Raw genomic sequence first — 27660 nt, forward strand, 5'->3', positions numbered from 1 at the left:
GAACATGGCAGGCAGAGTGTACAGTGAGGTTTAAAGAGGGGGTGCTGAGCTAAATGTTCCAGCCACAGAGAGGGATGACCGCTCAACCTACAGCCCCCAGATACGAGCGCCCAACCCCTAACAGCTGGGTATCCTTGGGTATCCTGGGTATCCTGGGAGACCAAGGCTTCAGTCTGAACCTCAGGAAACGGTTATGTGTGCACATGTGTGTGTGCATGCCCGGCTGGGCGTGGACATTTGGAGGAGCCCGTGGTGAGGGAGGAGTCAGAGACAATCTGTGGAGCCACCCCCCAGGATCACACACACCCCCGTGATCCTCGCTTGGATCTTAATGAGGGCACAGATTAGAAAGCACTAGGAGAAAAACTAGCCAAGGAGGTGAACTGGAAATCTGTAAAATGATTAAAATTGACCAACAAATACATGAGAAAATAAAGCTCATGAGAAGTCAAAGAAATTAAAATTAAAACAAAAACAAGATACTTTTTTTTTCTTTTTTGCCCATGGACTTGGCACAGTGTCGGCAGTGCTGGTAATGACGCACGGAAGCCAGCGCTCCTCGCGTCCCACCTGTGGGTATAGAAACGGCTACCTCTTCCTGGAGGGCAGTTTTGCAGAATGAATTAAAGTGATTTAAAAGGTTCATGGTCTGGGACTCGGCAGTCCTCTCCCGGGAAGGCATTTCCTAGGGAAACCGGACAGGGTACCTCATGATTTATCTGTAAAAATGCTCACCTCAGTGCTTTCTCGAGTAATAATAATAAACTAGAAAAAGCTAAATGTCCATGAAGAAGGCACCAGACAAACCGTGGGTCAATCACTTGTGAATGATGGTGTAATAACATGGGGGAAATTACTGTATTCTAATAAATGGAAAAAGAAGTTATAAAATATAAGATCATTGAGATTACAAAATAGGACCAGCCCCGCAGACAAGCCTGGAAGGATACACATTGTAAAGTTTATGGGCATCTTTCCTGGGTGGAGGACTGAAAACAGGGGTCCACAATCTGAAATCTAGAAAAATCAGCAATTTTTAGAGACGATATGAAGAGCACCGTCAGTTCCTTCTTGCAAGCATTTCACGGCTCACGAAGTACGTCCTTGTGTTATTTAACTTCACCCTCCAGGAAAGTGAGATAAGGAATCCATGAGATTCCACGGCATGCCCAGATGGGGCCAGGCCTGGAAATGGGGTCTTTGGATTCCTACTTGGGTCTGGAGCTCATTCCTTAGGGCCACAGCCCCCTGACCAGGAAGGATGGATTCCTCGGCATCCTCCCGTTTGTTTGTCCTGGATCAATTCTATTTTCATCTTCTCAAGGGGGAAGCCCTTGGACCTTCCCTTCTGCCCCGAAAGGCTGACAGTCCCACCAGCTGGTTGGTCAGAAGGCACGCCCCAGCCTGCCCCTGCCTATCCCTTCTCCCTGCAGAAGGCCCAGTGACCGCGGAGTTGGCGTGGTGAGTGCCGGGGACTCAAGGGCACAGGGCCTCAGATGGAACCGATTTCTGTGACACCAGCGTGCAGCTCCAGACCTTCTCTGGGCTTCCCTCCCTCCTGTTAGAAGCAGGAAGCATCAGTATTAGGAAGCTAATGCCTCGAGATTACACGGGAGTCCCCACCAGAGCCTAGTTTGGGGTTCAAATAGGCTGAGGTTGAGCTGGGTGCTGCCGGTCACCCAGGCCTCACGGACATAATGGAGAGCTGCAGAGAGCTCTTGGGAGAGCCCCGTCCCCAGCACAGGGAGGTCCCTGCCCGCTCAGGCCCCCAGGTCCCCCACCTCCGCTGGTGCACTCTCTTCCCAGTGGTTTCCGGGGAAACCAGCTAACACAGGGCAGATGGGCTGTATTTTTAGAAAGGCATCCTCTCCCCTCCCCCCTTTCTGATGTATGCACACTCATCCATCCACGGCAGAGGGGGGAGGGGGACGGGGAGCTGAAAGAAGGGCCCCCTCCTTGGAAATCTCTTCCCCCATTAGGACTTTTTTTAGCTGCCAGTTTCCGGGAATAACTACCTGACTGAACGCCCTGGCAGCACTGGGGTGTCCCTCCCCTCACCCAGGCCGGTTACGAAACCCTCCTCCCCAAGGATGGAGCTATTCAGAGGACTGAGAGTGGGCAGCAAAGGGACAGATGGCCCAGGATCGAGGGGGCGGTGGGGGAGGGGGCTGGAGAGAAACCTGATAATCCAGGGAGCTGGGAACGCGGCAGCCCCGGGAAAGCACCGGCAGCCCAGGGCCCAGCAGGTGGTGATGTGGGGCTGCCGACCAGAGACGTTCCGACTGGGCTGGCATAGAGGCTTCTGCCCGGGAAAGTTATGGTTTAAAAAAGAAAAAAGAAAAGCACCTAGATGCTAAGTTAAAGGAAAATGTAATTCCTTATGAAATCAACACATTGTACACCTCAAATGTACATAATGTTAAAAGCAATTCTATCTCAGTTAAGCTGGGGATAGGAGAGAGATTCCTACCAACCTCCTGCAGAGGAAGGGGGGTGGGGGTGGTGCACGGAGCTGGGGGTGGTGGGGGGATGATCCCAGGGGTCTGGGAAGCAACAGTGATGGTTCTTCTCACCCCCACCCTTTTTTCTCCCCTCTGATCCCCGATTCCCTAAAGGCAACCCAGCGTATATTCGATCCAAACAAGCTTGGGACCATTCTAGTCCCCCCTCCCCTACTTTCGTGCTCTCTCCGTGTTGAGGCCTGGAGTCATCGGAACACTGGACGATATTTCTTCACTCACTGCCTAGCTTTATTTTGGGCAAATCACAGAAAGGATGCTTATCTGCAAAGTGGGAACCCGAGCGTTCCTGGCTCCTCTGCCTGCCTCAGAGGTGCGTCAGAGACGACAGACAGAAAATGCTTTTTCAAAGGAAGATTTTGGTACCCATTTGGATGAGACAAAAAGAATTGAGAATAGGGCACTGGGGGCTTCCTTTACTTCCTCTGCATACTGAAGGCAAGCCTGGAGCTCTTTTCCTGCTGTCTTCTGCTGGAGGAGGGATCCCTGCCTATTGGCAGGGAGGCTACACTAATGTTCTTTATAAAGGGAAATGGCCTTTTTGCGTGACAGAGACCTCTCGGCACAGAGGAGATCCGGAAGTGGTGACAGGGGCTCCTGGGCAGCACGAATGGGGGTGATTCTTTAAGAGGAGTTGCATTTCTTTTAAATTACTTTTGGTTCCTGGTGTGTGCTTCTTTAAATGTGATTCTATGCTGAGGCTTGGGCCCTATAAACCCTCAGATGAGTTAGGGTTAAAAATATAAGTGATTGGGGGTGCACTCCTGGGTGGCTCAGCCAGTTAAGTGCCTGATTCTTGATCTCGGCTCAAGTCATGAGCTCAGGGTGGTAAGGCTGAGCCCCCCCCCCCCGGCTTGGGCATGGAGTCTGCTAAAGATTCTCTCTCGTTCTCTGTCCTTCCCACCTCTCAAAAATAAAAAAATAAAAAATATATATATACGTAAGTGACTACTATGGCCATTCCTGAAACTATTCAATGTGTCCATTAAAGTGATCAGTGGTAGCTACATCAACTAATAAAGCAATTTCTGAATGGAAACACTGCTCAGACAGTAGAAGGGCATGTCTGGAAATATACTGTGGGGAGCTTTGTTGTCTCAGCAACTGGAGACCCCTACAAGTATTTAGTGTCCAGGAGCCAGACAGGAGAAGGGTGCCATGCGGGTACAGTGCTGCACAATGAAGAATCGCTCGCCACTCCAGAAAACCCCTCGCTGTCCCACTGAGCCACACAGGAACTGAAGCCGCAGAATGGCAAGACAGAGAATGAAGTCAGCATAGGCAGGAGAAGCCCTCCAGGTGAGCCAGACCTTGTGGTGCAGGAAGAAACTGGACTGAAAGAGAAGGGGCAGGAGTGTGCAATGGTTTGTATTCTTTCAGCTCTAAGAGTGAGGGGGCCTCTGGCAGGTCATGGTCAAGGTCACAGTCCAAGGTGCCCTGTGGATACTGCATTCCTGAAAGTCCTGGTTATAAGATCCCATTATTACGGGAAAAGTCACAAGAAAATGAAATAAGTCACAACCAGGAGCAGAGTCCGAGGGGGCCTGGCCAGCTCCACCGCGGGGAAGGGATCTGGGCCATGGACAATGACATTGCAGAGGGTGCGCTTGTGACTCATGTCCAAGCCTGTGCACCCAAACGCCTTTCTACCACTCTCCCCATGCCAGCAAAGTAGTTTGAAAAGAATCCCCCGAAACCGGGGGCCAAGAAATTTCTGGGGGGACCCCAGAAAATGAGGAATTCTTCCAAATGCACTATCTAGGGAATTTGGAACCATACCTGTAGCTGGCCCCTTCCAGCCCTCTCCCTGTCCCCATCCTGACCTCAAAAGGCTGAGACAGAACCAGGGGCAGAGCCTGGATAGGACAAGACCTTCCTTCAGCATCCCTGTTCCACAGATGAGAAAAAAGGAAGGCGCAAGGCGGGAGTGACAGGTGTAGGTCCCTTGTGGCAGATCCAGGAAGGGAACCCAGAGCCTGTGCTCTTGAACCCACACTCCATGTACCTTCTGCCTCCCTCGGGAAATGCCTGACAGCAGGATACAGGGGATAGCACTTATTGCTGGCCCAGCCTTCTAGATCTTCTCTCTGGCCATGGTCCCTTGATTTATACAAGTCTGATCTAGGCCAGCTCTGTTTTCCCCTTGATTTGGGCCTATGAATTCCCATTGCCCCATAACCGCAGCCACCCTAACAACACACACTCTCATCCTTCCAGCACATTCTACTGGGCTTAAGGCAGCCATATGTGGATACTGACACTCACAACTAAAGCCCCCAGCTGACCCAGTGAGCACATTGCTACCCACAGGAAGGATGTGCCTTTGCTTGTGCTGTTCTCTCCAGCTGGAAGGCCTTTCCCCATCACATTCCCTACATGACCCCCAAACCAATCATGAATCTTTTCTGAGGGCACCTGATATGTTTTTGTTGAATGAGGTGAATGACTGATTCTTCACTTTAGACTCCAAAGTATCGGAAGACAGCATTCAGCGTGGGTGAGGGTGTGGGGAAACAGCACAGGGTTTTATAGACTCTGAGGTCGGATTTATATACTCTTGGTTGCACTGCAGTGGGCTCAACTTTATTTGGAGCGGAACTTGGTAGTTTATAAAAAATGCAAATATCTGTCATCTCTGCAAGTCTGTCTTTAGGTATTGATCGTAATCACAGGATACACTGTGAGGCAGGGTGTGCAAGGATGCATTGTTTGGAACAGGAAAAAATAGGTGGAAACAACCCAAATGACTGTCAGGAGAATGGGACATCTACACCCCGAGCACCATAAGCTATTTAAAATATGCGGTATTTCTGTATTTCCGCTGAAATGGGGAAAGCATTCTAAAATACGCAGTCAAGATAAAAAGGGATATCACAGAATATTATGTATAAACAAACCCACTTAAGCAAAACCTATGTGCACCACAATACCTCTATTTGCAAATTAAAAAAAGAAAAAAAGGCAGGGGCGCCTGGTGGCTCAGTCAGTTAAGCGTCAGCCTTCAGCTCTAGTCATGATCCCAGGGTCCGGGGATTGAGCCCCACAGCGGGCTCCCTGCTCAGTGGAGAGCATGCTTCTCCCTCTCCCTCTGCCCCTCCTCCCTGCCTGTGCTTCTTTCTCTCTCCTTCAACTAAACAAATAAGATCTTTTTTTTTTTTAAGGTTTTATTTATTTGACAGAGAGCGAGAAAGATCACAAGTAGGCAGAGAGAGAAGGGGAAGCAGGCTCCCTGCTGAGCAGGGAGCCCAATGCTGCTCGATCCCAAGATCCTGAGATCATGACCTGAGCCGAAGGCAGAGACTTAACCCACTGAGCCACCCAGGCGCCCCAACAAATAAGATCTTAAAAAAAAAAGTCCTCACCTGAGTCAGGGGAGCTGTAAGAGTGCTTGTCTAGCTGTAAGAGTGCTAGAGAAGGATATGGTTTGGAAGGTAGAGCAGGAGATCTTTACTCCACACGGCAGATGTGATCAAATCTAAGATACCACTTGAACCACTGGGTTCAAGAGCACAGGCTCTGGGTTCCCTTCCTGGATCTGCCACAAGGGACCTACACCTGTCACTCCCGCCTTGCGCCTTCCTTTTTTCTCATCTCTGGAACAGGGATGCTGAAGGAAGGTCTTGTCCTATCCAGGCTCTGCCCCTGGTTCTGTCTCAGCCTTTTGAGGTCAGGATGGGGACAGGGAGAGGGCTGGAAGGGGCCAGCTACAGGTATGGTTCCAAATTCCCTAGATAGTGCATTTGGAAGAATTCCTCATTTTCTGGGGTCCCCCCAGAAATTTCTTGGCTATAAGATACCACTGATTCTAACTCACACTAACATTTTCTGTATCGACAGAAGAGAAAAAAACATTGCCAGTTCAGACATAACCCATCCCCCACTTTAAACATTTTATCCTGAAAGAATTTCAACTTTCTAGAGAAAGTGAAGAAAAAACAAAGCACAGAAATTGCCCACACTCCCGTCACCCAGCTTCCCCTAATGTCATCATGCTACAAGACTGTAACACAACTAGGAGAAACTAGAGAGGGCAGGAAACGAAACACTGCCACGATGTTGTGAAGTCGTCTACAGACCTTGCATCAATTTCAACCGTTTTCCCAATTATGTCCCAATCCACGATCCACGTGGCTGGTAGTTCTTGTGGACTCGGGGGCAGTCGTTCAGTCTGTCTCTGTCTTTCATGATGCTGCCACTTGTGATGAACACGGATTGGTTACCTCTGCAGGACGCCCCTTGGTTTGGGCCTGCCTGTCATTTCCTGGGGCTCAGGCCGAGGTTAAGCATTTTTGGCAAGAACAGAACAGACACCATGTGCCCTTCTCCTCGCATTCCACTAGTAAGTAGGTGATGTCAGTCTGTTTTACTGCTGGGGATGCTGACCTCGACCCCTTGATTCAGGTCGTGTCTGCAGGTTTCTCTGAAGTTACTACTTTCTCTCTGTAATTAGTATCTTGTGGGAAGACACTTTCCATTAGGCAACCTCCTGTTTCCCATCACAGATTCCCCCACTAATCGTAGTAGCCATGGATGCCTCTTGCCTACAGTTATTACTGTATGTTTTCTTAGGATACTTTTCTGTTTACTTTTCTGAGCATCCCTTCTCCATTTATTAATTGGAGTCCTCCTGTGAGAAAGAGCTCTCCTTTCTCTTCCATTTACCTCTTCATTCAATGACTCGTTTACATCCGTATGGACTCGGGGATAGTTATTCTATGGAGTGGGTTGTAATCCATTACTATCATTTTTTCATTGTTTAAATTATGTCAGATTGGGCCAATGCGGGGCAGGGTGGGGGGTCCTCCACGTTGACTTCTCCAAATGTTGGCTTCTCCAAGTTGGGTTCTTTAACTCACACCCATTACCTTCTGAGTAGCTTCTATTTTCTAGCCCCTTATGATGTTCAAAACTCACTTCGTATTTTCTCTGCCTGAATCCTGGATTGCAGGGTGCTGTTTAGAAACCAAGATTTAAGCACTAGGGATGCTCAGCGCCACTGGGGTGCCATTGTTCTAGGTGGTCTCAACAGGCAGAGTTAGGATATGTATGTCAGTACATTAACACACACACACTTCTGTATCTATCCGAGTGTGTGTGCACAAATCTGAAATTTATACTGATACCTTCAATTCCCAATTCAACACCAGTTTTTTTTAAAGAAATTTTTAATTTTAATTTTTTTTTTAAAGTAGGCTCCACACCCAACATGGGGTTTGAACTCATAACCCTGAGATTAAGAGCGGCATGCTCAGAAAAAATAAAATAATAATAATAATTTTTTTCTAATTTCCCCCTTTTTTGTAATTTTTTTCTGTCATGGTAAGAAGTCTGGCCCTCATCCTCCATAATATTTTTGCTTATTTGTTTACTCCTAGGATACACACAAAGTAATTATATATATATTTTAAGATATAATTTATTTCAGACAGGGAAAGAGTGAGAGAGAGCATGAGTGGGGGGGAGGGGAGGACGGAGAAATAGAGTCCCCCTGAGCAGGAAGCCCAGTGCAGGGCTCCATCCCAGGACCCCGGGATCATGACCTGAGCTGAAGGCAGATGCTTAACCAACAGAGCCACCCAGGCATCCTCACAAAGTAATTTTAGAAGTGCTCCTCATATAATGAGTTCTTATTATTCAGAACTCTTTGTATGTACTTTATCTAGTTTTTTGTCCTTTACTCTTTTAGACTCATACCCAGATTTTTAAACTTTTTGTTTCCTTGTTTGAGAAGGGGAGAAAGGTGGGGAGAAGCAGAGGGAGAGAGAGAATCTGAAGCAGGCTCCATGGAACCTGACGCCAGCCTTGATCTCAGGACCCCAAGTCACAACCTGAGCCGAAATCAAGAGTCAGACGCTCAACAGACTGAGTCACCCAGGTGCCCCAGACCCAGATTTTTAAAAGCATCTATCACTCTTGTAAATTAAAAAGGAACGTACACATGAAATAAGTTCTTTAAGGTCTTCCTAAAACCTCCCTACATTCGGGTCCGTGATGCCCCTGAGTCACTCTGTCTCGAAGTTGTTGCAGCTGCGTGCTGTTCCATGCAGTCCCCGCTCCTCTGACGTCAGCATTTGACATCAGGGCTTCCCTATCATCTCCGGGATTTTCCTCCCACTGAGAACTCGGAGGTGCGGGAGGCAGCAAGGACAGCTGCTGAGCCCGCCTCACCGACACAGACTGCATTTTAGATGTTCAAGTAATGAAAAGATACGCGTCTCGGAGTTGACATAACAGAACTCTTTCATAAAATTTCCTTCTGCTGAGGCTCGGCAAGGGTGTGGAAGCTCTGTTTTGGTGCACATCATGGCTCCAGGGATAAAGCACAGGCATACTAAACCTCCAACCCCAGACTAGGACTAAGGAGAGATGGAACTAGAATCCCAGTAACACATTCCATGTGGGCAGCTGCTGTAGGGAACAAGTAAGAGAGTCCCACTGTGGCAGAGACTAAGTGTCCACCAATATCAGCTCTCCCCATCTTCCTTAAGAATAGATCCCTATACTTTTTTTTTTTAAACTTGGGATTCATTCACTATTCATTCATTCATACATTTAATTATAGTATGCTCTACACCCATCCTGGAGCTTGAACTCATGACCCTGACATCAAGAGCTGCATGCTCTACTGACTGAGCCGGGTCGGGAGCCCCTACGTCCCTACATTTCAGATGGCCAGGTGGATCACAGGAATAAAACTTATTTATGACCACATGACAACATTCTGCCAAAGAGATGTAAATGGAAACACATGATTTAAAGGGAGGAGACATGCCATTCTTCAGTCCACCCTCCTTCCTGCTGACTGGAATATAGATGTGATGGTAGGAGCTTCAGCAGCTGTTTTGGACCCTGGGGCAGGATACTAAGGAGTCTGGGTACCTGAGAGTCATGAAGCCATCATTCTGGATGGCCTATCTTCAGATGCTGTTTATAAAATAAATATACTTTTATCTTGTCAATCTATCATTATCTTGGGTTTTCTGTCCCATTCTATTCAAACTATCTAAACATGGGACATTTGTCTTGGAGGCCCACCCTAACATGCTGAAGGAGCGGGAAGCAAAGGGAAAGGAAAGGGCTTGCCCAAAGGAAATCAGGGGGATGCTAGAGCTCAGCCAGAACTTGAGCTTCCCCTTTCCTGGGCAGCATAATCCATGAAGCAGTCCTCTTCGTCGCTCTTCAGTAAGTGAGCCAGCCCCTTCTCCCTCACCCCTCATAGGCTCACAGTAGCTGTGCTGATATGGGTAACCATGACCTACCTTAATTAGCTGAAAAGCCCAGTTTGGCTTTTTTTTTTTTTTTTTTGGCCACGGATTCTCAAGCTGATTTAACACCGGTGCTTGAATTCAGCTGTGTATCTGCCTCATTTGGCAAGTTTCCCAGAAACCAAGATATACTTGTCCTGGATCTTTGTGCAAGATTTAAAGAGGTAAGCTAAGGCAACAAGCCTCGGCCAGCTCAGAGGGCTGCAATACGGTCTGAATTAAAGAGAAAGTAAGAAGCTTTCTTCCTGGGCATTTTCCCACAGGAAGCCCCGATCCCCCCGCAATGCCATCATCATTAGTGTTTCCAGGAACAGCATTCCCCTAGCAGAGAAGCGCTCACTCCACGAGACTCCCAGCATCTTTCCACTTCAGACACAATGTCTCCAGAAGGGGCCTTGTCGGACCCACTCAGCACCCAGGTCCCTTCTTCTCGTCATGGCACCTGGTTTCTCTTTGGGAGACATCCCCCCTGCTCTATTCTCAACCCATGGGCTTCAGGTTAGGAGAACCACAGCTCCAGACACGACCACGTGGCTCAGACCTAAGTCCTTCTTGCATTTATTTATTCACCAGATACTGACTGAGCACCCACTGTGTGCTGGGCACCGTTCCAGGCACTGGAGACCATTACAGACAAGACATCCTACCTCTGGGGAACTTTCTAGTGGAAGCAGCAATCAACATGTCTGAGTAAATGAATACACAGTGTGTCAGATGCGCCAAGTTATCCGAGGAAGCGGTGTCAGAGAAGGGACCAGACGGCGGGGCTAGGGGGCTGAACGGTGCACGCAGGTAAGAGAGAGGGCCCTGCGGACGTGGAGAAGCCCTCAGGGCAGAGAGAAGGGCCGAGGCTTGAGGCAGCCGTTTGCCTGACGTGTGCAGGTACATGCGAGGAAGCCAGCATGGCTGGAGGGGCGGTGGCAGGGAAGGACCTGGGGACGGAGCAGTAAGGGCATGAGCATCAGACCATATTGTGCCTTGAATGTTGTTGGAAGAACTCTGGCTTCTCTGAGTGAGGGGCCCTGGAGCGTTCTGGCACTTTAAAGACTCCTTCCACCTGCTCTGTGTGGAGCAGACATGGGGGTGGGAACACGGAGACCAGCTGCAAAGATCCAGAAGAGACTCGAAAGTGACAGTGGAGGTGGAGAAGTCCTCCAATTCTGGGTGTGTCCTCAAGGCAGGGCCGGTGAGAGCTGTGGGCCATTGGACGTGGGGCATGAGGGAGGGACAAGAGTCAACAGTGACTTGGGTTTTGCTCTGAGCTATTGGAGGAAGACAGCTGGGAACAAGAGGTTGGGGGACAGCTTGGGGACAGGTGTAATCTTGAGTGGATACAGCTGCACCTGTCTGGTCTGGGAGGCTGACATCACCACAGAGTTGGGGCCCAAACTCATGAGACCGGATGGGGCCAGCTAGGGGGTGACTGAGCCTAGAGAAAGGAGAAGAGGGGAAAGCAGATGTGAGGCAGGAGATGGGGGCTGGGAACCATGTGAATGCAACAGAGGGCCTGGCCTCAGAGACAGACAGGGAGGGCTGCGAGCTCCAGTCAGGACCAGGCCTATGCTGGCCTCCTTAGGGGTAGAGGTGATGAGGAGGATGGTCTGAGAGCCCGCTGCCATCTTGCCAGCTTTTTTTTTTTTTTAAAGATTTTATTTATTTATTTGACAGACAGTCATCACAAGCAGGCAGAGAGGCAGGCAGAGAGAAAGGGAAGCAAGCTCCCTGCTGAGCAGAGAGCCCGACACGGGGCTCCACCCCAGAACCCTGGGATCATGACCCCAGCCGAAGGCAGAGGCTTTAATCCATTGAGCCACCCTGGCGCCCCCGCCATCTCGCCATCTTGAGGCAGGGCCTGATTTAGAACCTAACCAGCCCAAAGGACTGAACAGGTAGGAGTTGGAGGGAGGGGAGAGAGAGTCTGGTGGCCCTGTGTGCCCTCAGTCCACTGTGCTGCACAGACACCCCCCAGTCCCCTCGGTGTCACTCTATGTTCAGTTTCTGCAAAGAAGAGTCCTCACACAACGTCTAGGCTCTTCTCCCCCACATGGTCCAGCGCTCACACACGGGCAGCGGGGCCCGGGTGGGGGAAGGGAGGCTCACAGGCTGGGAGGCAGGAGCTCATCTCCACACTCGAATGACAACGGCACGGTCCACTCCAGCTGCTCGGGGCTTTTTCAGCCCAGCACATCTTGGGGCCTCCAGGCCTCCTAGATGACCACTTCAGATCGCAAGGGACTTCCGGGCGACCATAACAGCCCCCTCCACCCTGTCCCAGGATGTCAGCAAATATTCTGGAACTGGCCAGGCCTTTGGGAGAGGTGGGCTGAGAGCTCTCACCGTAGGCACGAGGGAAAGTACGTGCAAGGACTCAGGGTGGGACAGATGGGATTTTCCAGGCAGCCTGGTGGACATCCAGCTAGCCTCCCTGTGCCACTCCCAGGCCGCGGGACCCAGCAGTCCATCTCTACTCCTCAACACAAACACGGGGAAGACTTCGGGCACCCTCAAGCCCTGCCCCCTGAGCAGAGTGTCAGGAAACGCTCGTGGCTGCGTAGAACAAGATCCTGGCTACAAACTGTGGACTTGGCTATGGGACCAACCCCCCCAGGCTAGCCAGACGACAGGCCAGAAAGAGTCCCCCAGGAGGCTAGGGTCCCCCCATCGCACCTGCTGGAGACAGGGTGCATCACCAGGCACGCAGCACCTGCCCGGCCTTGTCTCTCCCAAAAGGTGAACTGAAAAAGCACTTAGATCCTCCAAGGTATTTGTTGTAGGGCTTACGATGTGCCATCTCTCTGGCTAGAGCGTGCCTTTCATCTGTGGTTTGGGGTTTTGAGCGCTTGATGACTGCGACCAGAGCTCTCTGTCCCCATGCAGAGACAGGTTCGTGTCAATGCTCATGGGGTGGTCTTCTGCTTACAGAACAGCATCGCGGCACTCTCTCAGCTGACCCTGCCGGCTTGACTAGGGGTCACGGGGCCGGGGCTGATCAGAACCAGCTTCCCCCAACCAACCCCACTGTCTGTGCAGACTCCGCAGAGGCTCCGAGTTGGCTGGGCACACTGGACCTGGGTTCCTGGGCTGCTCTAGCCAATCACCACCACCTCGGAGGCTTTAAACAAGACTTATTTATCGTCGTATCATTCTGGTGGTCAGAAATCCAAACTTCATCACACTGGGCGGAAATCAAGGTACTGGCAGGACCATTCTTCCTCTGGAGGTTCCAGGCGAGAATCTGCTTTCCTGCCTTTTCCAGCTTCTAGAACTCTGTTCCTTGTGCTCCTTGACGGATGGCCTGTCCTCCACCTTCAAGGCCAGGAGCGTGCAAGGGAGGAGTCTTGGTGCAGGTGCCCCATCACCTTCTTCCACACTCTGTGGTCAAATCCCCCTCAGCCCCCCTCCCCCGGAAGGATACATGTGGTTGCATTTAGGGTCTACCTGGCTATTCCAGGAGAATGACCCCATCTCGGGTGCCTTAACTGAATCACACCTGCAAAGTCTCTTGTCCTATAAGGTAACATTTCTAGGATCTAGGGGTTAGGATCTGAGTATCTTTGGGGGCCGTTACTCACCTAGTGCACCCCCCGCCCCCGCCGTGGTCTGGCCGTCCTTGTGTGTGTCTGACTGTGCTCCGGGTGACTTGGTGGCTTTCTCCTCCCTGCACTTACGGAAAACCGACTTCAGTATCCACCTTGAAGGACGGCTCTGCCCTCAAGTTTTCCAAGAACACCCCCTCCCTAGCACTGGACTTCAGCTCTTCCTCTGAGTTCCCACTGGGTTGATTTCATCAGAATCCCAGCATTTAGCACTTTCCCCTCTGCGTTTGTTCATTTTTAGTTTTTAAAAATAGAACTCGAGTTTCATGTAACACACATTCTCTGAGAAAAGTCAGAGACACAGAAAAGCAAAAAAAAAAAAAAAAAGTGAAAAGCACATATAATCCCTACTCGCCAGAGGAAACCACCGTTGACATTTTTACTTATGCCCTTTCATCATTTTTCACTGCTGATCAACATGCTGAAGAGGGATTTTTCTAAAAACAAACAAACAAACAAACAAACAAAAAAACCCCGCACTGTTTGGAAACATATTTTGGGACTCTAGAGCCAGATATCCTGGTTCAAATTCCAGCTAGCCACTCACCATCTGTGTGACTTATGGAAAGTTATTTAACCTCTCTGTGCCTCATTGGCCTTATCTCTAAAAAGGAGGAAATAATAGCACATGCCTGAAAGGGTTGTTAGAACATACAGAAAGTGCTCAGGGCTGGGCCCCAGCACGTGCCAAATGCCATACAGGTGTGAACTGTCATCACTGTTATTATTATCATTAGGAATGTAAGGGAACGTCTGCTCAGGTGGCCCAATCACCTTAGGTAGCATGATTTGCAGCCGCTGGGGTTCCCTGGTATGACGGCACTCGCATCCATTTATCCTCTCTGCTGTTAGGCACTTATATTGTTCCAGTTTTTTTTTTCTTCTTCTCTAAAGAACTACAGGATAAACATCCTTGAACAAACACCTCTGCACACATCTTTATTTGTTCCTAAAAATTCAACTGCTGAGTCACAGATCACACATATTTTTGAACTTCTGATACATCATTGCCAACGTGCCCTTCATAAAAGTTGCCCCTCCCCCAACCTGGGGCCCTGGGCCAACTCTAAAGTCTCTTCTGCCTGCAGACCAGCCTCCTTACCTGTGTAGGTGTCCCCCGCACCCACCCTGCAGTCCCCCTGGCCCCCAGCGAAGCCGCGACGTTTGCTGAAATGGATGAACGGGAGATGAGGTTTGGGGATCCTATTTTCAGCCTCCTGGGATAAATCTATGCTTCTCATTTTCCCCCACATGTAAAATGTGGGTCAACACACCTGCCAAGACTCAAACACTATTTAAAGGTCGTCTACAAAATTGTGTGGGACTACATATTCCATGCATTAACACGACACTGAAATTCCAGACAGAACAGGCAAAAGTTTGGCTTTTTAATCACACATCAAGTGATTAAATTTGGGTATTTTTAAGCCACTTCCAACATCCAGTATTAAGGCTCCCAAGGGACCACACCAGACTCCCAAATCTGCCCTGTTAGAGCTCTCTCTGGTCTCTAAGCCACCCTGGAGGCATACTGTTTGCGTACAAACGCACACGAGCCATCACCTTCCTCTGTGCAAGCAGACTGATGGCCTGCTTGCCCCCACCACAAAAGTCACCGAAAGCCTGCCTTCTAGGACGGTAGCAAGTTTGTGTGTGGGCCTGGGAGCATCCTGGGATCCTTCTCACGGTGCTCATGAGGGACTGCCCCTATTCCCATTTTGCTGGCCAGGAGACTGAGGCTCAGAGAAATTAAGAATTTTCTGAGGAGCTGAGAAAAGAAAGGAGACCCTGACATTACATTCTCTGGTCGCCAATTCCCTGCCCTCCCCACCAGTCAAGACACCGAGGGCGTCTGGAAAATGCTGGTCACCGTGGGCATCAGTCCTCCGTGAGACTTCCTAGAATGGCCCCTACCACCCACTTCTCTCTGCAACAAATAGACATGCTGAGGCTGCGCATGAAACCTTCCGGACACCTTCCAGACACCTTCCTGACCCCACAGGGGTCAGGTTTCTGCACCTGATGTCAGAGCTGTGATGTCACTCCAGATGCTGTGCCCCAATTCGTCCCATGTGACAGGAACCTGAGATCTTAGCAGAGTCCCCCAGGGGCACATCTCAGGGCAATCTGGATTGTGTGGAGAAGCCAGAGAAAGAACTGGAACATTCCAGAAGACGAGACCCCAGGACACGGAAAAAACTTGGGGACATTGGCCCTACAACTGCCATTTGCTGTCTGCCTGCCGGACACTGCCCTCAGCATTCATGCCTGTTCTCACAGCTCACTGCTCAGGAACACAAGCAGGTAGGTACTGTGATGATCCCATTTTACAGATGGGAGCAGTGTAGAGCAGCTCAAAGACTGGCCTGAAGCCTGGCAGTCTGAACACACAGGATGACTCAGGACTCACGGCCGAAGCTGAGCTCCACCTCTTCCCAGCTGTATGAAGGGACTGATCTCATTGGGAAAATGGGCATAATAACAAATGGGGAGAATGTGAAAACTATAAACAAGCTAGAGAAGTAGGAATTCAGCCAACAGCTTTAATGAATCATTCGCTAATGCTGACGTGGGGCGCAGGGGGTTACAGGTCTCTAAGAAATTATCCTGGAGACATATCAGATGGACAGTCTAGGTGTGCCTGGGTTCCGCCGACAATTATGGGACACTTGCTGTATGCCTCCACAATAAACTGGGCACTGTGCTGACCTGACCTGCTCATCATCCGACAGAAGAGATGGGTCAAAATCTCACAGATACACGTGAGCAGGGTAAGGTGGAGTAGGGACAGAACCAAACTTCTTAGGGGCCAACCAGCCAGGGGAAGGGGTGGGGGGCTCTCCATTACAGGAACAGCAAAGATTAAGGAACCAGAAGGAAGATGAAGCCCCAGAGGTGCCCACTGGGGCGAGGCCCCTCACCTGTGCTACCTCAGAGAGCCTCATGCCGACTCTCAGAGGAAGGGGTCAGAAGTTCCATCTCTAAGAGGAGAAACCTGAAGTCAGAAAGGTTAAGCTGGGGAGCAGTGGGGTTGGGATTTGAACACTTGTCTGTGGGACAAAGAAGAGGACAGGAAGGGGTTGGGGGGATGGCTACAAAGACCACAAGGCAGAGAGCGAAGGGATGCCCTGGTTTTCAGGCCCTGGTGAGAGGTGCAAGGGTGGGGGCCTGTGACCCACAACAGTGTGACAGTGCCTAAGGGGATCCTGTTCCAGCTGGCCAGCGGGGAGGGTGGGGGAGGAGGCTTAAAGAGTCTGCCAGAACGCTCAAGCCTGTCTGATGAGGGAGGAGGGGCCCTGACCCCAGTACTCAGGAGATAACAGCACACTGCCCCTAGGACCCCAAAGCTGGACCCCCCACTGGAGCCCCCACACATGCCTCCTGAGAGCATTCTTCCTCCAGGCCCTTCTGAAGCCAAAGAGGGGAAGAGGAGGATCCAGAAGTTCTGCCTTCCATGTAGGGCTCAAACACCCAAGGGCTTCTAAAAACTTCCCTCAAGGGCATTAGCAAGTGCAGTGGCCTGTGCGGTTCCCTTTAAAGTCCTGTGGGCTGGCCCGCCTCAAGTGAGCTCTACAAGGAAAAGCTGGTAAGGGAGGGGAGGGCCAGCCCGGGTGGCTAACTGGGCTCAGAGGTGGCCCCGCTGAGCACCTGGGCAGATTTTCCAGGGCTTCCCTTGTGAGCCTGTCATGAGCCGCAGGTGAGTTAGCTCTCACTCACAGCTTGAAAGCACACCAGACCTCCTTCTCCCTGTTCCGGCCCCTCCAGCCTCCGCATCACTCCCAGGGCCTGTGTATGAGCAGGTCTCTCCATCTGCAGCCTGGAATGCCACCTCTCTCTCCAGTAACAGAAATGGTCTTTTAGGGTCCAGTTCAAACACTGCCATGCGCTCAAATCTCTCTGCTTCCCTCCAGCGACCTCAGACTCCAACCTGTTTCCTGAGTGCACCCCCACACTGCTGCCCCCTTCCCTGTCTTGTACCAGGGTTCCTGTGCTCTGTTCTCTTGCACCAGACGGTTTCAGTCCTGGAGGTCAGGAACCAAAGCCTGCCAGGTGCCAAAGGACGGGTACAGGACACAGATCCCCCCCAGTACACACTGACTGAGCACCTCCACCACCCAGGCCCTGGGGCTGGGGCAGGGGGGTCTAGGATGTTTCCCTTTCTAGCCCCCTTCCCCCTGCCTGAATCTCCATGACCTCATGCCTGGGAGAGCTCTCCCACCTTCCAGATGCCAGCTCCCCTGTCCCTACTCTCTGTTCTGCCTCCACTTCTGGGCATACCCAGCGTCCTCTATTGATCTCCAGCCACAGCAACCTGGAGGTGGTTTCCACCGGGCCCCAAGGCCCAGGGTCCCATCTCGCTTCCCACTTCCCAGACCACTTGGCCTCTACTCCCAGGAAGAAACTTCTCTTGCTAGGGAGAAGCGCTCAGATCGTCGTGGGGGAGCAGGAAATAAGAGGCCTTTGGCAGGGGTCCTGGTGAGAGCCCAGAGAGTTTTTTTTTTGTTTTTTTTTTTTTTTTTACAGGGGACACTGATTGGAAGGCAGGGGCTCTGAGCTCCCTTTCGATGACCTGACTAGTGCTCAGCTGGTCGGAGACTCCAAGGGGCCGCTGGCCCGCTCTCCGGCCGGCGAAACGCCGACCCCATGGGCTGGAGCACAGCCAGGCAGAGCACAGCCCCACGTCCTCTCCCGCCGCCGGGCTCCGCACAGGAACAGACAGCGCACAAGCTCGGAATCAGCTGGCAACCGCACCCCCCTCCTCCGGCTTGAGCCCGAGCCGCCCCAAACCCCGGCCGGCGCGCCGGGCTCCCGCTCCAACTCGGAAAGTAGCGGGCGGCGAGGGCCGCGCTCCGGGGCGGCCGCGGGCAGAGCCGGCGGTACCTGTCAGCAGTTCGATCTTGTGTCCCAGCACCTTCATCTCCGCGCTGCGGCGTCGGGGAGCGCGCTCTGCCGGGCCGGGAGAGGAGCGCGGGAGGCGAGGAGCGGAGCAGCAGGAGAGCCAGGAGCCAGGCAGGCGGAGCTGCCGGGAGCCAGGAGCGCTCTCGCCTCCCCCCCACCCCGCTGCGCTCCCCCTCCCTCCAAAACGGGTTAAAAAAATCCACCAATTGCACGACCGCGCACCCCTAAAAGGCGCGCGCCGCCACCTGGTCAGGGTAAGCTCCGGGAGGCGGAGGGAGCGCGCGGGGTGGGTGCGGGTGACACTCCCGGCGGCGGCGGGCGGGGTGCCCCCGGCGCCTGTAGCCCTAACAAAGAAGACTTGCCGCCCGCGCCTCCCCCACCGCGACACCCGGGGGTCCCCGAGCCTGGCGGGAAAGGAGGGAGGGGGCGCCACCCTCGTAAGCAAAATGTGGCGGGAGCGAAGGGGCGCGCGGCTGGCCAGTCTCGGGGCCCGCGGGGAGGAGGCTCCGGGTGGGTGGACTGGCCTCAGCCGCCGCGGCAAGTGGGGAATGGGGGAGAAGGGCCGAGGGCGCCGCCGACTCACCGAGGGTGATGTGAGCGAGACAGACGCGCAGGCGGGGAGCGGGGCCTCGGTGCCGGGGCCGCCAACGCGCGGGTGCAGGTGCCGGCAGCCGGGAGCCCCTCCGCTGCGCCGCTGCTGCGGGGGGCGGGGGCCGGGCTGGGGGCGGTGCGCCGCGGGGGGCGTGCCCACGTGGGTGTGGCGGGCGTGGGCGCTCCGCTGGCTGCCTGGGCCCGGCGGGCTGGCAGCGCCCCAGGCGGTCCGGGGCGCTGGGTTTTCACCTCCTGCGGTGGCGGGAGCGCCCAGCGAGCGTCCGGGAGGAAGGAGCCCCGCCGCTGAGTGCCGGCGGGGTGCGGTGGAAGGCCCCCGCCCGCCCGCCCCGCTTGTCCCCCTGCGGTCGCGCGGCGTCGGGCTCCCGGGAAGGGGGGAGACCTTGCGTCCCTCTTTGTTTAGATTCCCGAGGGGAAGCCTGGCCAGCCGGTGGGGACAGCAGCCTCCTCCGTCAGCCCGTGCGGCTTGGCCCCACCCGCCGCCGCCTGGGAGCCGATCAGGAAAAGCCCTGGGGGGTCGGAAAGAACCTGGTGCTCAGGGGCCCTGGAGCCTTGTCCAGTTTTCAGAGCCCCAGGGTTTCCTTGGGGAAACTCGTGGGGGGTGATGGTCTCCCGGTAAAGGTGTTCTGGGCCCCCAGGGTCCCCCTCAGAGTGTCAGCGTCTCTGCTCTCCTCAGGGAGGGGAACTGGCCCAGCCCTGTCTTTCTCAGGCTCACTCTGGTCTGGCCCAGTGACGTTGCTCTCACCTGTCACCCCAAATGAGGCAGCGCCAAAGCCCCTAGATGGAGTCCAACTGTAGGGAGAATGGAAATCTGATGGCCTGAAAGAATTTACTTGGGCAAGACAGCCCAGAACAGTGCTTGTGGAGACGGCTCCGCGGCTCTGTTGAGGCCCTGCCGGTGACCTTGCTCAGGGATCTGCCTTCTCCGGGATTCCAGCCTATTTTTTTTTACAGAGACCGTGAGTTGGACCAGTCATTCTGGAGATCCAGGATGACATTGGGTGGGAGGTCAAGAAGATCCTACAGCACTTCCTCCCCTTTGTCTGGGCTGGCTTGGGCTAAGGTCATGGCTTTCCCTCAGCTCCAGGCTATGTTGGAGTCTGCCATGGCATTGAACTGACTCTCCTGCTTGAAGAAGCCGGTAAGACTTGGCTGCCGGAGATGGGGTGCATGCTCCTGCTTGGGGTACAGTAAAGAATCACATGGAAGGCAGCAAACTTGGGTTCTCCTTACAGCCCTGGGGCTCACCTTGGGGAAATCCCTGCCTCTCACTTTCCACTTTTGTGAAGGGGATGGGTGATGTCAGTGGTGACAGAGTGGACCTGTGTGACCAAAACATCCAGGAGACTGTGGTTCTATATATACAAGTCTGGAGCCAGTCCTTAAGAGCACAGGCTGGGTGGTTAATTTCCTGGCTGTGTGATGTCCAACAAACTACTCACCCTCTCTGAGCTTTTGTGCCATATTCTGAAATTGGGTTGATGAACTTTCAGAGGGTTCTTGTAACAATTAATTAATGGGGGGCGCCTGGGTGGCTCAGTCTGTTAAACTTCTACCTTCTGCTCAGGTCATGATCCCAGGGTCCTGGGATGGAGTCCCGCATTGGGCTCCCCGCTCAGTGGGAAGACTTCTTCTCCTTCCGCCTGCCACTCCTGCTTGTGCTCTCTGTGTGTGTCAAATAAATTTTTAAAAATCTTTAAAAAAGAGTTAAATGATGGCTCATGAAGAAAATGCTTAGTGTGGGGTCTGACACGTGGTTTAAGTGATCACTGAATAGTTGCTGTTATTGATGATTAAATTGTTATGATTGTATTAGAGATTCAGGCTTCCCTGAGTTCCGCCCTTTTTAATAAATTCACACCTAGTCATCAAACAAAACTAACTGGATATTCTAGTAACATAATTCATGAGGCCTGTTCTGAATTCCTTGGGGGGAACACAGGCCCCAGGAGGGTCTCAGTGCTGCCTAACAAAAGCTTTGACACTATGACATGTCTGTCTGTGTGCAGAATGGCATCTGCCATGGCCTTGAACTGGGACACACGATCCAGGAGGCTCAGGTAATTCACGAACCCCAGGCGAGCATTCAGGTGGGGTAGGTTACAGGTTTGAACCCTTAAAAATGGACACTTAATCGATGGTGAAGAAATATAATTGCAAGAACCCCCACTCTCCACCCCTGGGGCGGGGGGCTGTTGCGCCAAGCATAGGTGCTTAGCTTGGGGAACCAGCAGGTAGAGGGGGCCCTGGCCCCTTCTGGACGGGATGGTAGTCATGCCAGGAAAGGAGGAGTCCCTGCTGAGTCAGCAGAAGGGCCAGCTCTCAGTCCCTTCTGCTTTTGGGCTCCCTTCATCTTTAACACCCTGTGCCGGAGGCAGTGCTGTTTGAGGACGGGCCAGATGGCAGGGCTTTGAACAGAGGAGGGCAGAGCCCAGCAGAGGGCCAAGCTGGTGGCTGGGACTGGGGCCTTGCTCCTAAGGACCTGAAAGGTGCTGCCTGAGTCACTGCCTTTGCTGGACTTCCCCTTTGCCATCTGTAAAATGGGCAGGAGAGCAGCCTGCACCTCTTCTGGAGACGAGACACAGCCTTTCTGAAGATGCCTCTGAGCCTTCGTTTCCCCATCTGGAAATTCCAGCTAATGCAGCAGTCTTGGCAGCTGCAGCAAATAGAGCCTGACGATGGCTAGTTGAAGCAGAAAAGCCTTTGCTAAAAGGAGGGCAGGCAGCTCTGGCCCAACGCGGCAGCATTGGTCTGGTGGCAAAGCCGCCACTGCCATCCGTGGGCACAGCTGCTGCAGTTGGCGCTGCCCATGGGCACGGACACCGGGCACTCCATCCAGCGGGACCATGGCTGACTCTGAAGCCTCAGGTGCTGCTGCCGCTGCTTCTGTGTCCTTGCCAGCATGGTCTCCCGTGTGGCCTTGTCTTCCTTGTGCCATTTGTTTCTAAATCATGGCCAAGCATGCGCGTGTCTGATCGGAGGCGCCCAGAGCAGGTCGTCTGCCAAAGCTGCAAGGGAGGCTGGGAAAAGACCCTCTGTGATCCTCTAGGAGGAGGTGGGCTCTGCCTCCTAGGAAGGGCAACTCAGGTGCTGGTGGCCAAAAGCGTGACAGTGTGCACTTCCGACCACCAGGCACCTGTGAAGCCGCGGTGAGGCCACCGTGTGGGGAACACAGCAGCCCAGGTCACTGAGATTCACGGCGCTGCAGGTCTACAGTGTCCACGGTGGTGCTCCTCCGTATTTCAAGTCTTTGATTTTTCAGCAGGTGAAAGACGAAGGGACCTTGAAAGCAGTATGGCTTGCTGCTCTTCCAGACTCAGAGGCAGCTCCGGTCCTGCTGCCAGGAGGACAGGTGACTGGGTTTTTCCATTGTGGTGATGAATTGGGCTGAGTCACCATTCCTCTCCAGTCCCCTCGTGACCATGACTGGAGCAAGTAAAAAGCAAAGTAAAAGAACTAGCAGGTGGGGTCGGAGGCGCAGAAGAGCCTGGGGCCACGGAAGCTTGCTCTCTTGGCAGGGAGGGTGAGGCAGGAACCACCCCCCACCCCCCACTCACACTCTCCACTCACTGTGAGCCACAGGGCCTCAGGGGGAGAAGAGCGGATCCTTTCTCTTCTTTTATGGGGTTGGTTGAGTGCCTCTTTGGTGCCAAGACCTGTGCTGTGGAGTGCACTGGCGATCCAGAGCGGACCAGGTTTATGCACTGAGGGAGGAAACCAGCTCAGAGTCCCATAATCTAGGTACTAGGCCAACTCTGCTAAAATGCGTGATTGAGGTTAGCATGCAGTATGGTGGGGGCCTGCAGGAGTCAGCGAGAGCTTCCTGGAGGAAGAGGCATCTGAGAGGTGGAAAGTCAGCGGATGGAGATGGGAAAAGGGATGATGGGGGAGACACCATCCAGCCTTCATCCATTAGGTCAGCCAGGCCTTCCACAAAGCTCAGGAAGGTTCAGAGCTAAACCCTGCCAGGAGTTCCTGAAAGGAGGTAGAGAATGCAGGGTGTGTGTGAGCAGAAGGTGAAGAATCAGGAAGTGGGTGAGAGTGAGTATCAGGCCTCAGCCTGGATCTGGAATTTCAGCGGGCGCCAGATGACCTGCTCCCTGCTCCTGGGCCACCCTGGACCACGCACTGGCAATGTTGCTGCCCCCTTTCTTCCCTGCATGCAAAGACCCTCTCCTGCAGGACCAGCCCTTGCTCTCCAGGTAACTCTGGACACCCTACCATCTCCTCCCCCACCCCAGAGGGCAGCAGGACCCCTCCCCACCACCCCCCATCGGAAGTCTCACCAGACACACAGAGCCTGAGTTTGTGCTACATCAGGTCAAAGGGTGGATCTGGCAATATTTTTTAAAAATTCTAATAGTCCTAATAGAATTTAAGAATTCTAATAAAAAATTCTAATAGAAAACTTATAAGATGCAGAAGGAAAATTAAAATCTCATAATGCCATTGTCTAAAGATAACTAGTGTTAATATGTTAATATCTTGGGGGTTTATATCCTTCAGCAGTTTCTGTGTGTGTGTGTGTGTGTGTGTGTGTGTGTGTGTGTGTTATCCCCCAAAGAATCATACTTCCTGTATTATTTTTGCTGCTCTTTTTTCCCCTTGCCAGTATATCATGAACATTTACCCTGATAAAAGTTATTCTTCTACAACGTAATCACAATAGCTATATTATCTTTACTGTGTGGGAGTGTCATTATCTTCTTGGCCAGTCTCAATCACCAGGCATTCAGGATGTTTCCAAGTTTTCATTATTGAAAACTTGTTGCAAGCAATCCCAATCCTCCCAAAGACAGCTTTGCCCACATCTCTTGGATGACCTCTTAAGGTCACTCTGCAGCCTCGTTTTGCCTGGCTACTTGGTCTCCGTCTTCTACCAATGCCAGCCCATCCATCCTCAGAGGGGGGAAAAGGCATGCCTAAAAGCCCTCATTGTCTTCACACCTGTGCAAGTTCTTGGGGGCATTCAGTGAAACCGATGAACTGGTTGCCAGCCCTCACTTTCCTGATTGTGCCAATATCATTTTAAAGCCAGAGGTTTTGATCTTGTAAAATATTACCATTGCAGAATGCTGAGTGAAGAGTACACAGGACCTTTCCTTTTGCAACTTCCTGTACTTTTTTGCACCTTCCTATAAATCTATAATCATTTCAAATAGCAAGTTAAAAAAAGAAAAAACTGAGGCTGGCCTGGGGGTAAGCTATTTGGCCCCAATCTCAGGAACCAATGTTTTTAATTTGTCACAAGGACCAGAGCAAAGTTTGGCCTAGTTGAGCTTGCCTCAGTTTCCCTCAAGGGTAGGAATTGTTCTAGGGAAAGGCAGCCCTGCTGGTGGAGTGGCCCTCCAGGCTGTCCTCTATCCAACTCTAGGGGGTAGGGGAACCCCAAGGGGCAGAAGGAAGCAGATTTCCTGCAGGCTCCAGGGAGCTCCAGATAGACCGGAATCTGGCAGGAAGCAGACAAAAGCTGAGATGCTCTCTCTGGGAGAAACAGTGTCATTTTTTCTTTCCAAAGAGGACACATATGGCTGGAAGAGCCTCTGTCCCAAAGTTCTGGGGAGAAGTGGCCCCCTTTCTGCAGTGTCATTGTCCCAGCCCCACCCAGGCTTGAGTTAAACGAGACAGGTGCCATTCCTACACCTGGGGAGGACTTGGCCCTGTGGCTGGACCGCCCGCGGTGGGGAGGGGTGGGTGGCCTCCCCTCTCCAGGCCATGGTGTCCCCACCGAGTCCTCCGCCCCATAATGACCAGAGGCTAGAAACTGAGGAAGTAACCAGGGTCCCCAAGGCTACCCTCGTGCTCAGCGATTTGCACAGAGAACTCCCAGAACTCGGAAAAGCCATCACCCCTCACCATTACCACTTATTTTCACAAAACGACATGGAGCCACATCAAGAGAGAGGAAAGGTGCAGGAGCAGCATGCGGGGCCAGCAGGCGTGAGTTTCCAGGGGTACCTCCCACCCCCCCTCCACCCCCCAGCCAGTGGAGTCACACGGGACAGGCTTACTTTAGGTGCCAGGAGCAAGAACGTGTGCAGAGGACTAGTCAGGCAGGCTCACCTGAGCCTTGGTGTCCAGAGTTTTATTGGTCCCATAAGAACGCAGCACCAGTGTGACTGAGCTTAGCCGATCCGTCTCTGGGCCCCAAGAGGTCCACCGATGCAGCAGGGCCCAGGGCCTTCGGCGATCCCAAACCAGCATTCTCCATAAGTCATATTATTACTGTCACCCACCTGGGCAAACCCATACAGTGTGGCCCATGGCCCCAGCTGCAATAGGGAGAACATTCCAGAGGCTCAGAGGTTATCTACCTCCCAGGAGCGGGAGGGAAGGCAAGTCCTTTCTTTAGAATGTGCAGGATCTGAGCAACCCAGGCCTGCTGAGCTGAGCCCTTACCGCACAGATGCCAGTCATTTATTCCGCTATATGTGTACACGAACTGCCTTTTAGTATCAGCACGATTTCATGAAAGAGGGGAAGTTTAACTCCAAGAAGGTAGGCTGGATATCATGATGTGATGCAGGTCAGGGGTCCCCAAGAGAAAACAGTTGGCCCAAGTTTGCTAACTTTGAGGACGAGGGGTCAGGAGCCACTGTCCTGAACCAGGAATCCTCCACGTGCGTTTTTTCCCTTTAGTCCATCCAGCTTTGTCCCAAGGTAAAGAACAGATAACTGAGAGGCTCCCTCTGGCTCCTGCACTAGCTTGAGATCAGACGTCCCCGCCCTTGGGAAAGGCCAGGCTCTGCTGAGGGTGGGAGGGCAGTCTGGGACTCTCCCTTAAGCGTCCAAGCCAGGGTCTCCTTTCCGATCTTGGGGCTTGCTGCTGTTGCAACTTATTCAGGGAAAGAGAGGAGTGTGTTCTTTTTAACAAATGCCCTGGCCTCTGCCCTGGCCTTCACCCCAGGCTCTGGCCCCCCACTAAGTTGAATCTAGGGTAAACTAGCTATTTTGCAAAAGTCTCTGCCTCAGCCCATTTTCCTCTGTCCAGCTTCCATGCCTGGGGCTGAGCCATCAAAGCCTAGGCTGCTGGCCTGTGCGGCCCTCCTGATGGGGAGTCAGACAGCCTTGGGTTCCCCCATCTATTCCCTGCATGACGTTAGGCAAGTTTCCTCCTCTTGCACATGCGTCTAACTATAAAGCCATGAGGAGAGAAGTTGTGAACTGAAGAGGCCCTGGTCCAGTCCCTGACACCTTGTTGGGGCCCACTGGTTGGTGGCTATTAGGATGCCAGATTTTGTGGCTGCAGGCCACAAAGTGCGGTGATGGTGAGGATCTTTGTGATGAGTAAAGTATGTATAGTGAACAATCCAGCCACCTTGGAGCTAGATGCTAAAAATCCAGGGGATCCCTATGGCTTCTGGACCTCTGGGGAGAGAGCACAACTCCTATACATACATAGCGGCAAGAGACCTGGGGTGGTATGAGGGTCTCATGAGGATTTAGGGTCCTGTTCACCACAGGGCTTTTGCACATGCACCCTCTCTGCCTGGGGACCCTCTCTTTCACTTCTTATACTTCCTCTGGCTAATCCTGCTTATCCCTGGGGTGTCAATTTGGATCTCATGTGACTCCCTGATTCCCTGACTCCCCTCCTTTGTTGCCCATCATACCACATGCTTAATAATAATATACCAATATTAATAGTCTACCATTCATTAAGCCCCTACTGTGTGGGAGGCATACTGCTAAGAGGGTATGTACATTTGCTATCTCATTTGATTCTCCCAACATTTGGAGAGAGAGTTGCCACTCTATTTTTCTGAGACCAGACAAGACCAGCATGTTCAGGGTGGTATGGCCATAGACTAATTTTCTGATTTTACACAGGAAGAAACAGGTGTGGACACATGAAATAAATGACTCGAACACCCTCCCTAAAGCCCGTACAGCAGTGTCTATGCACGGGTCCCTCTCTGCCCTGTACTGTGAGCTTCCTGAGGGCAGGGACTGTGTCTCACTGGATGCTCAGCCTTAGCCTCTGGCATTGGGCCTCATATGCCAATATTGTTGAAGAAATAAGAGAGGGAGTGGATGTTTGTAAGCCACCCACCCGGTGCTGGGCTTACCATAGACAACCCACAAATGCTAGTATCTGCGGTAGGCAGACCTATCCCCCACAACCCAATGTGTCCGTGTCCTGATCCCGGGAGCCCGGGGATAGGTCACATTCCTTGGCAGAAGGGAACAAAGGTAGCAGGTGAGATGAAGTTGCTGATCACCTGATTTTAACATAGAAAGATTATCCTGCATTTTCTGAGGGGTCAAGATGTGATTACAAGGGTCCTTCAACATGGAGGAGAGGCAGGAGAGAGCAGAGATGGTGGTAGGAGAAGGATGTGGCCTGCAGGTGCCGCTGCGGGAAGGCCACAAGCCAAGGGAAGCAGACAGTCTCTACAAGCTGGAAAAAGCAAGGGAGTGGGTACTCCCCTAAAGCCTCCAAAAAGAATGCAGCCCTGCGGACACCTTGAATTTGGCCCAGTGAGACCCATTTCAGACACAGAAATACATCTGTGTGGCCCTAAGCCCTGAATGCACTCCGTACTCCCAGCAGCAGGTCAAAACCTGGCCCAGTCCCTCCTGACACCAAGGACCACACCGGGGGTCGTTTACTCTATGACCGTTGAACTGAATTGGTTTCTGACCATAAGCTTCACACTTCCTATCTGAAAAGACACGTAAAGTGGGTTTTTTTTTTTTTTTTTTTTTTTTTTTATTTTGGGTTTATCACATCAGAGGCTTAACTTGATTGGGAGGTCGCAAGTCTGAAGA

The 27660-nt window shown here is 52.4% G+C and overlaps 1 protein-coding gene and 1 long non-coding RNA gene across 6 annotated transcripts in view; one reads left to right on the forward strand and one right to left on the reverse strand.

The window, feature by feature from the left end:
* The window catches only part of NDRG4 (NDRG family member 4), a 39549-nt gene extending 20565 nt beyond the window's left edge, over positions 1-18984 (reverse strand). Inside the window, exon 1 of one of the 5 annotated variants that reach the window (XM_032854334.1) lies at positions 18863-18984. Coding sequence is in view for 4 of the 5 variants with exons in the window: in XM_032854329.1 (XP_032710220.1) it covers positions 18262-18298 (37 nt within the window). In the remaining variant the exon portion in view is untranslated. Of the gene's footprint in view, positions 1-6595; positions 6691-18261; positions 18417-18862 lie in introns of those variants that run through there. The other 4 variants (XM_032854329.1, XM_032854331.1, XM_032854330.1 and 1 more) reach the window with 4 other exon arrangements.
* An 861-nt stretch (positions 18985-19845) lies between these two features.
* Positions 19846-23408, forward strand: LOC116865814. Its single transcript, XR_004382268.1, has 3 exons — positions 19846-20029; positions 20898-20948; positions 22151-23408. It is a non-coding gene; the product is annotated as an uncharacterized LOC116865814 (long non-coding RNA).
* The last annotated feature ends 4252 nt before the right edge of the window (positions 23409-27660 follow it).

The sequence above is a fragment of the Lontra canadensis genome, unplaced genomic scaffold (genome assembly GCF_010015895.1).
Source record: "Lontra canadensis isolate GAN:19392208 unplaced genomic scaffold, GSC_riverotter_1.0 scaffold8, whole genome shotgun sequence".
In the NCBI taxonomy this organism is placed as follows: Eukaryota; Metazoa; Chordata; class Mammalia; order Carnivora; family Mustelidae; genus Lontra; species Lontra canadensis.